Source organism: Vipera ursinii, assembly GCF_947247035.1.
Source record: "Vipera ursinii genome assembly, chromosome: 6".
Lineage (NCBI taxonomy): Eukaryota > Metazoa > Chordata > Lepidosauria > Squamata > Viperidae > Vipera > Vipera ursinii.
The window spans coordinates 62,389,586-62,400,435 of NC_139515.1; the positions used below are offsets into that span (position 1 = coordinate 62,389,586).

At 39.7% G+C, this 10,850-nt stretch overlaps 1 protein-coding gene across 1 annotated transcript; it reads left to right on the forward strand.

The window, feature by feature from the left end:
• Positions 1–1,850: 1,850 nt before the first annotated feature.
• On the forward strand, positions 1,851–9,717 carry SLC16A8 (solute carrier family 16 member 8; the record flags this gene model as incomplete). The annotated part of the gene is made up of 6 exons (XM_083365372.1): positions 1,851–1,875; positions 2,308–2,558; positions 4,057–4,200; positions 5,081–5,947; positions 6,930–7,279; positions 9,682–9,717. The coding sequence occupies exons 2-6, from the start codon at positions 2,330–2,332 to the stop codon at positions 9,715–9,717; spliced, it is 1,626 nt and encodes a 541-aa protein (XP_083221498.1). The 5' UTR covers positions 1,851–1,875; positions 2,308–2,329.
• Positions 9,718–10,850: the final 1,133 nt, after the last annotated feature.

Here is a 10,850-nt window from a genome sequence, read left to right on the forward strand (position 1 = left end):
ATTATTATTATTATTATTATTATTATTATTATTATTATTATTATTATTATTATTTTATTATTATTATTATTATTATTATTATTATTATTATTATTATTATTATTATTATACCAATAACTATTATTATAATTTCAAGGAGCTGTTCAAAAGCCAATGGGTTCTTCTTCTTTTTAGCAACAAATCTCTTTCTTTGTTTTAAAGTAAGGCCTTTTTATTAATTATTATTATTAGACACAACACAGACAGACACACATACTCTACCTCCACACTCCTCTAACAAAAATGGACTATATATTGCCTGGGATCCAACAGGCATATAAACTTCTTTTATTAACCTATATGTTTAGTGCTTGACATAGCCAATTTTTAAAACTTCCATATTTTGAGCAAAATACACTAGTGCTTTTAATAGGATTTCTTGGCCACTCAAAATAACAATATTGAGTCATGGTACCTTTACTCTTATCCCAGGTTTATTTTCCAGATGAATCCATCCCATCCTGCTAGCATTTAAAACAGCAATACTTTATCATAATACTTTTACTTTTACCTCAAGTATATAGTTTATTCTGCCAACCTTGCCCTCAAATGAAGTAATTAAAACTACCTAACTGTGGCCACTGAGTTCCCTCATCTATTTGTTTTTGTCCCCAAATAAAATAACAATATTTAATCATCAGGTCTTTATCTAAATCTTTTACCATTCTACTATAAGGAGGATGATTCCATCCAGCCAGGATCTTCCCCAGGGGACTGTGAGGAGGGATGAATACATTTTCTCCCTTTCCCTAGTCTAGGGAGTCCCCTTTTTTATCCTTTTGTGGTCTTTTGGAAGGTTTATTTCCCATCACTGGTTACCGTCTGGATCTTCTATCATTACAGACCTAATAAGACCACATTATGCTTCACCAAGTCACTTCCTCCTTTTCCGGCCAATCTCCTCGCGGAGGAATGGAAACACGTACTCAGGAGTCTGCACTCACTTCGCCTTGCCAGTCTTTATGACTCTCAGGGTGTCTCATTCACCTCTCACAGTTCTCAGATTCACACCAGCCTACCCACCCAGCCGCCCAGGTAACTATGAAAATGCCCTGATTTTCTTACCTGGGTCTGTGCACAGAGTTTCCTGGCAATTGGTACTTCACCCTCCTCCTTGCCTTGCCAGTCCTTTCAGACCCTCGGGACATTCACACCTTGCTGGGTGTGTATGTCTTGCCAGTCTCCCAGGAACCTTGGGGCATTAAAAAAAAAATGACCTGACTTCTTTTGTTCCTAGCATCTGGTTCTTCATGGGTACCAGGCCGGGGGTGGTCACCTTTCAGGAAACTGTCAAAATCGACGTGGCACATGTCCCCTTAGGGGTGACCACTCCCGGGGGTCCGGGGATGGTTTGGATATCCCAGGACGAGCCCCCAAGTTGTTTGGAACGTGGCTCAATATCCCAAAACAAACAAAATCACTTGGGATTCCAGCAACAAAGTTTTATTTAAAAAGAAGCGTTTGCAAAGGCTTGGTGAACTGAAACACACACAGGAGTTCAGTCACACCTTACAGAACTGTTTGACACATTTTTATATCCTATCCCCGACGCAGATTCCCCCCTCCCCTATCGCACTCAACGTCCCTTCCCTAATCATCCGATAAACTATCCAGACCGCCTAAAACCACTGTCCCTCCCAGGTTCCAGGAAGCCCCTTTGTACACATCCTACCTATCAACTCTTAATTTTCTGTTAACAAAGCTCGGCTCCTATAGTTATTTCTGTATTTCCTTTGCTTGCGGTTTAGGTTAGCTAGCGTTTTCAGCTTGTCACATTTGTACTTGTCAACATTTAGATGAGATAGAGACACAATCGTTATTACTTAGGATTTTCAGGTGGCTACTTCTAATGTCCTTTAGACTCATTAGAAATTTCTGAATAATATTTTATTCCTTTCATTACTATCCATGATTATTAAGATTAGCCAGGACTGAACTTTTTAGTCTGGACCGCTGAGATGACCAAGGCATTTTCCAAGATGAATTTTACTACCTGAGGAAGACATTTATAAAGGCTGATTCATCCATTCATTCCCAATATTTGGTTTTAAAAAGCAAAATTTTAAAAATGAAATTGTTTTGTCTGTGCTCTGCTTTTTAAAAAACAACTATATTATCAATTAATAATACTAATACCCAACCTCTCGGGGGGGGCAACAGGTTGGAAAATACTGTCCTAAATTTAAGTGGCAAGAAAATGATGTACATAGACAAAAAAGGATGCTCCTGTAATCATTCTTGTTCTGTTTTTGCTCTGTTTGCTTTCAGGTTTCTTCTCTTTGTTTGGGCAATGGACAGAGATGATGTGGAACAAGGGCAACTGCCTGAGAAAGCAAAGGCTCCTGATGGTGGCTGGGGCTGGATCGTCTTACTAGGCTGTTTCATCATCACTGGCTTTTCTTATGGGTTTCCAAAGGCAGTGAGCATTTACTTCAAGGACCTGATGCATGATTTCCACGTGGGATACAGTGACACAGCTTGGATCTCATCCATCATGCTAGCCATGCTGTATGGAACAGGTAGGAATTCCACAGGTATCTCCATATCTTTGGAAGAAAATTTCATACTGCCACACTAATGTCATCAAAGATTTAGCTATTTATTGAGAATGGCTGTGCAAAAGTCAGTCCTTCCCATCTCTCTTCCCTCATTCCCATTCACAGGCCATTGCTACTGTTACCTCAAGCTTGGCAAAGACCTATGGTATCCACTGAGCTTTTTAGAAGTCTTCAATCCCGATATTTATTCATTTTTTGTGGGGGAGGTGGGAAATGTTAAGAAAGAAAATCCCTACACCCACCAACATTGCATATACTACATATATATATATATATATATATATATATATATATATATATATATATATATATATATGTGTGTGTGTGTGTGTGTGTGTGTGTGTGTGTGTGTGTGTGTGTGTGTGTAAATTTTAGATTGCTAACAAAGAATTAAAGGGAGACTGATATAGATAGATAGATAGAGAGAGAGAGAGAGAGAGAGAGAGAGAAGTTCAACTCTATTTATTCTACACAGTGCATGCACACACAGACGCACGCATGTGCGCGCACGCATGCGCACGCACACACACACAGAGTGAACCCCATAAACTAAAAATAGCTTCCCGAACCATGCCTTAGATCATGGGTGAGGAAGGCTACAATCAAACCGATAGCGAAATCACATTGTCCTTTCCCTAGAATGTATGTGTAGAAAGAAAATGAAAAGGAAGACTATTTCAGCAAAATAGAGTGAAAAAGAAAAGTGTGTGACATAAGTGTTTAGGTGGCTGTACCCATTGCCACATTCAATGCAGCTCCTAACAATTTTTTCTGTTGGAATGCAGCCCACGACAAACAAAGCTGACATTCTTTATCACAATTTAAATATATCCAAGAAGTTGGATAAGATACAATCAAACATTCCAGGAAGCTCTGTAACAAACTAGACCCTTTTGCAGTTCTCCAAAATGTCTTACTTTTTAATATTTTAGCACAACACTACATTTTAAAGCTTGTAGTTTTTCACTCTTCCTGAACTGATTGACCTGCAATGATGCCAGTCTGCAACACCCAGGCAGCTGGGACTTAGAATCCCTCTGGCAGCACCTGGTTGGGGAAAACTCTTACCCACAATCATTGCTAATCATGAAAGCAAAAATCTGTATCTGTTACACAGTCATTCCCTCCCCACCCCATTTGTCAATCTCCAGAAAAAACTTGTAATGGCAAAGGTACCTTAATAATTTTTAATTATTTTGGGGCTATTTAATTTAATTTTATTTTAACCTGTATATATTGTATTGTTTTAATTTGCCCTGTAAACTGCCCTGAGTCCCTCAGGAAAAGGGCGGTATATAAATCGAAATAAATTAAATTAAATTAAATTACCTTCACTCCTCACAAATCCAAGCCAGCTTAAGATCATCTGCCATTTGGCATTAGGATGTTGCTGCAGTTTTGCATTCATTTCATATCATTCTGATCCTACCTCCTTTCTGATTTCTTGGATCCCCTGCAGGACCTTTGAGCAGCATTATGGTGAACCAGTTTGGGTGTCGGCCTGTGATGCTTGTTGGGGGGCTCCTGGCTTCCTCTGGAATGATCCTGGCCTCCTTCACCACCAACATCATTGAACTGTATTTGTCTGCTGGAGTGCTGACAGGTGAGCATTTGCAAAATGGGAAGAAGCGCCATTGTGCAAGTCTACTTCAGAAAATGATAGGTAGCATGACGTTGCTGAAATATTGTCAGGATGATGTATGCCATAAAATGTTGCCTTTGAGAGAAGCTCCTATGTGCTCCTACTGATTGTAAAGAGAAATTGCTTTAAGTAAGTGTGGAAAGCAGACATGGGGACTTATGGTTCCCTAGATATTTCTAATACTGCATACAGTTCTCAGAAGGTTTGGTATGATTAGTGAGAAATGATTCTGAGAATTGTAATTCAGCATCAGACACTGGACTGTACAGGCAGTCCTCAACTTATAACAGTTCTTTTAGTGACCGTTTGAAGTTACAGTGGCACTGGAAAACATGACTTAGGAATGTTTTTCACACTTACAACCACTGCAGCATCTCCATGTCACATGACCAAAATTCAGATGCTTGGCAACTGGTTCACAATTATGACGATTGTCGTGTCCCGAGGTCATGTAATCCCCTTTTGCAGCCTTCTGACAAGCAAAGGCAATGGGGAAGCCTGATTCACTTAACAACCAGGCTATTAACTTAACAACTGCAGTGGTTCACTTAACAACTGTGGCAAGAAAGGTTGTAAAATGCCGCAAAATTCACTTATCAAATGCCTCGCTTAGCAACCAAAATTTGGGGCTCAGTTGTGGTCGCAAGTCGAGGAGTACCTATGGTTTTTTCTGTGTCCATGTGTTAAAGGACAACTTGCACTGATTAAGTTAGATTAAATAGCATATTTTCCTGGGTGGCGGGGAGAGAACCTTTCCTTCAAATATAGGAACCTTGAAATCTTTGCGTCTGTTGAGAGCCGATGTCTTTGCATCAATTGCTCCCCTTGTAATTTTTTTCAGGTTTAGGAATGGCTCTGAATTTCCAGCCTTCTTTGATTATGTTAGGATCCTATTTTGACAAGCGCAGGCCACTAGCCAATGGGCTAGCTGCAGCTGGAAGCCCAGTCTTCCTTTCAGCGCTTTCTCCACTGGGTCAAGTCTTGCTGGAAAAGTTTGGCTGGCGAGGGGGATTCCTCATCATGGGGGGGCTCCTCCTGAACTGCTGCACATGTGGAGCACTCATGAGACCCTTGGCAATTGGCATTAAGAAGACAAGGGAGAAAGCCACAGACACCTATGAAACTAAAGAGATGCTGCCAATGGGAGGAAGAGCAGAAGAGGTAGATGGCACCCTGGACAATGTTAAGAACCCCAAGAAACTCAAGAAGAAAAAGGCCAAGAAAACGAAAAGCTTATTAAATTTTTCTATCTTCAAAATCCGGGGTTTTATCATTTACACCATCGCCAAGTTCATAATGGTTTTGGGCCTCTTTGTGCCCACAATTCTATTAGTCAACTATGCCAAAGACATGGGAATACCTGACAAAGAGGCAGCATTTCTTTTGTCCATCATCGGCTTCATAGATATTTTTGCCCGTCCATCCTGTGGGATGTTTGCTGGGATGAAGAAGATACGACCACATATAATCTACTTGTTCAGTTTTGCAATGCTCTTCAATGGCCTGACGGATATCTTTAGTGCCAGAGCCAACACCTACACATCCCTGGTTATCTTCTGCATTTTCTTTGGTATTTCCTACGGAATGGTGGGAGCTCTGCAGTTTGAAGTTCTCATGACTATTGTTGGATCTCAGAAATTCTCTAGCGCAATTGGGCTTAACTTGCTCATTGAGGCCATTGCTGTGCTCATTGGACCACCCTCAGCAGGTAAGTGTAACCACCTTTCTTTTGTAGAGCTTACTTTGAATAGGGCATATCAAGGCTTAGTCCTATGTATTTGTTTTGTTTCTCACCTATAGAGCTACCCATCTCACAGTAAAGGTGACTTACAATAAAATCAACCATATATTTCAAATTTAAAAACTACAATTAAAAACATTAGCAATATTATTATTATTAACAAGAGAGTGAAGAGAATGTTAAAAATAATGCAGCCATCCCATCTCTAGTGTACCTCTTCTGCCAGACCTAATGGGATGGGCAGATGTCAGTGGGTGGACATGGCCCTCAAATAATGTGGAAGTCAAAGCCAACACCTTGAATTGGACCTGGAAACAAACTGGCAACCAATGCAGTTTGCAGAGCAAAGATGTGGCATGTGCCACTCTAGGAACACACATAACTCTCATTAGCTCAGGTTAATGCCCACGGTTACCTGAGGTCAACATGATTTTGAAAGCCCCATACAATATTTAGTGGGAGAGAAGGCACCAGGCTAGAAAGCAGAGGCTGTAAGTTCAAGTTCTGCCTTAGCCATGCAAGCTAGCTGGGTTAGTCATTCTCTCTCAGTCCAATCCACCTCACAGAATTGTTGTAGAGAAAACAGGAGGAGGGAGGTCTTGTTAGATATGTTCACATATATTCATATGTTGAATTATTTGTAAAACTAATAAAGGCAGGATACAAATAAATAAACAAATCTCCATGTTACAGAAATGCTATTTTTATCTCTTCTATAGTAATTCCAGTGCAGCCCTGTTAGTAATTCTGTGACTGAAAAGGGGGATGTATGAAAAGGTGTTTATGTGCATGTTTGGAATTCATACTAACTGCAGGCCATATGGAAGTTCTACATTTATAAAACTGAAAACTTACAAGCTGCGAGTTTAAGCAGCTTATATGACATCCATAGGAAACTGTTGGAACAGATTACAATGCAACTATGCTATGCCTTGTTTCAAAATCGCAGGGCGACTGGTGGATGCACTCAAGAAATATGAAATTATATTCTATTTGGCTGGCTCAGAAGTCGTGTTATCTGCTGTCTTCCTGGCTGTTGCTTCATACTGCTGCCTGAACATGAAAAAAGAAACTACTTCTCAGCTAGACAATCCTACAGTTAGAAGTAACAGTGAAACGGAAGAAGCCGAAGCAGATCTACAGGAAGTAAAGGATAGCCTTGACAATGATCAGCATCTGGCCCACAGCACTGACATTGTTGGAAGTGACAGAGCGAATCATATTGCGACATACAAGAATGGTGGACAGCCTAAAGGGGAGAATATAGCTCTGGTTCCAGATGGCTGCAGTATTGATCAGGTAGGAAAAAAAGAGCTTTAGCAACACAGAGATCCAAAAAGAAACCAAAAAGATCCAAAGACACAGTGACATCAGCACATGGGATCTGATTTACTCAAGAGGACGATATGGAAAGTATAAATTCTGGAATGGTATGAGGGCAGGGAGAGAATCCTGAGGAGTTTTATTTTATTTTATTTTTTGAATACACATAGTCAGAATGGTACTATAAGCAAAGTTATGGAATCCAAACACAGTATACCTCTTCCATGAATAAAGAATTGTATAATTCTCTTCAATATTATATGGGTTTGCACTCATGCATATATCAGCACTTACATTACCTTACATCTACATTAGTCTTAATGACCAGCTGGCTGCTAATTCAATTTAACTTTTTTATCAATCTACCTCTACAGACCTGGTGTTCAGCAAAACTAAATCTATATAATATCAAAGATGTAGAACAGAAGAAGCCTTGTAGCTAGAATTGAAGAAGGAATATTACAAACTGGCATGCAGGGATTTTAAAAGTGTGGCCAAATATCATATTCTCATTACTGATAGTAAGTAGATGATTGCATTTCTGTTGGTCAAAACTAGAAGCTTTTATCCCTTCTAAATTAGTATTAGATGACAGATGTGTTGGCCAGATTCTGTAAATTTCAGAATAAGCCTGTTCAATAAACATGAGAGGAAATTAGAAACAATTTTAGCTATGCCTTAAATAGGAGCTGGCATAATGGTGCTTACAGAAATTAGAATTTTTCTAAGCCCATTGCAAATAGATCAGATAATTTATGCTATGACTCAAGCAATAAACTGCAAATTACTATCCTTTGTGGGAACAATTTGCTACTAGAAGCTAAGAAACTATCTTCATCATCTAGATCTTCATTGGCAATATGATGCAGGACTTGGGGAACAGAAGCAAAGTAAATACTCATATTTATTGTTCACAACAGAGATCACAGGACTTGTATGCCTAATATATTTTCAGAGTTGTAAAACTGTAAGCATTTGTGACAAGCATGTGTCTAAAAGTAAAAATATGCCATAAGTATTTATCTTATTAACAGACCCAGTTTTGTATGTTTTGCTTGCATTTGGCTGGAAAAATTAGTCTTGGAATCTTTAAAAGTCTATACACAACGAAGGATTCATTTTTTAAAAAAATAAACCTTATCTGATTCATGTGTTGTTCATATATTGTATATGTTATGTGTATGTGTGTGTGTACAGACACACATAGGCATGCACGCGCGCGCACACACACACACACACACACACACACACACACACACACACACACACACACAGAAATAGTCTGAGCCGCCTTAGACTAAGGGCCATGGATTGGCTAGACTGAGATTTCTAGGACTATCTAGATGTGAATTTGGAAGGCAACATATTTTTTAAGGTTTTTTTTATAGTCTGGATTTATAGATGCTTTTAAATTATTGCAGACTTTGCAGGTCAGGTCTTTTTGGTTTGGTTTACAAAACAAAATCAGGGATAGTCTGATAGCAGCTTTTCCAATTAACAAATTTTATTAAAAGCCATAAGCTTTTGTGATCTGTTGCTCAGTTCATCACACAGGGCCACAAGATCAATGTAGGATTTTAGTTCAAACAATGCTGGGGGATGGGGGAGAGGGAGGCTGAGACAGGTTGTTTGGCAGATGTCTCCCCCTCCTGGGAGGTGATTTGAGGGGAAATGTTAAAGGGAAAATGTTAAAGGCAGAAAGGAAATGAAGAAGTAAGACGGCAGAGCATTGAATATTTTAAACCAGTAATATTTTTCTAGTCAAGCAGAAATTTATGAGTTCAAGAAGTGCCCACATGACTTTATGACTACCCATAACAACCATCTAATTTGAACTGTTATTTCCATATATTCTGAACAGTCAATGTTAATCTTCCACAATTTGGTGTCCTTCAGATTACAATAATGCCAATGTGGTTGGAGAAGGCTAGGAGCTGTAGTTCAACAGATTAGGAGTACTTTAGGTTGCACACGAGATGATGACAGAATTCCAGAGAGCAACTTTCAAGCAAGGCAATAGGCGCAGAAACTTATTTATCTGCTCTGATGGCCAGTTTTTTTTTCCTGTAATAATTTTGCACAGAAAGCAGACAGCCTGATTTGTAGGCATAAAACTGTACTGAATTTACAAATGCCACATTCGATGTGAATCCAAGAGAGAAATTCAATTGGGAAAGAATCTGCTTTTTGATCACGCAGATTCAGGATATAGCTACCTATAGCCTTATCCAACGTTGAAACATTTAATGGGGTATTGATGGAGAGCAACTGTCAGAAGGGGTCAAGCAGGAAAGTAGTCTGGGATCATCACATAAACAATAGGGAGTAGAGTCTGACCCCCTCTTGAATGCCTTTGGGCCTGATCTGTTCTTTCTCAGGCCAAAGCTACCAGCTGGGGCATTCCTCTGGAATAGACGTAGAACAATAGCTTGTTTGAACTCTAAAAGTGTGGGTCTGGTTGTTTACACCTGACAGGTGCCTATCAATAGAAGTTATTTTTGCACTTCTAGCACATTTGAGGATTTGCTGATCAAGATAGTATAGGAAACTCCACCTGTGTTCGTTTTATGGGTTTGATTTTTAGTTTGGGAACATTTCTCTTTTGGAACCAAATTATTCCTGCAATCTGGAAGGAATTTGATTCTTCCATTATTCAATTTTTTTACTATGGTGCAAACAGTAGGATTAAGGAGACACAAACCTAAAGCCTAAGTTGGAAGGAAGAAGAATAGATGCTTCACACTCTTATGAGAGAGTAAGGTAGGGTAGGGTAGGGTAGAATAGAATAGAACCAAAACAGAAATAGAATCATGGGGCTAGGGCAGGGGTAGACAACCTTGGCTCTTTTATGACTCGTGGACTTCAACTGCCACAATTCCTGAGCCAGCCATGCTGAGGGAAAAGGGAGAGGTTTCCATGCTGAGCCACGCTGGCTCAGGAATTCTGGGAGTTGAAGTCCACAAGTCATAAAAGAGCCAAGCTTGCCTACCCCGGGGCTAGGGCTTTGAGATCTCATAATTCAACCCCCTGGTCAAGGCAGGAGTTCTTATTGCATCCCTGACAAATGGTTGTCCAATCTTTTCTTGAAAACCCCCACAATGGAGCCTCCACAAATCCAGGAGACAAGCTGATTGTTCTCAATCTCAGGAAATTTCTCTTTAGGTTGGATCTCATTCTGAGTGGCTTCTGCCCAGTTTCTTGTCCAGCCTTCAGGTGATTTGGAGAATAGATACAAGCCCTCTTCCCTGTGGCAAACCTTCAAGTATTGGAAGACAGCTATCATGTCACCCCTAAGACATCTCTTCATTAGTCATTAGTTTGACCTGTAAAATCCCACTAAGATCATTCTGACCCTACCTTGTCTTTCTTTTGGTGTGTGGGGGGGGGGAGGGAGGACAGGAAGCAAAAGCAAAAACTATAGTTTTTCTTCTTGGCACAAATTGCACCATTTTAAGAAGGCACAAAAGGCCCTTTCTTCTCAGAGGCAATGCTTTATAATTAGACTATTTTATTTGAAAACTCAACAAAAGTTTGAGCATCATTCAAC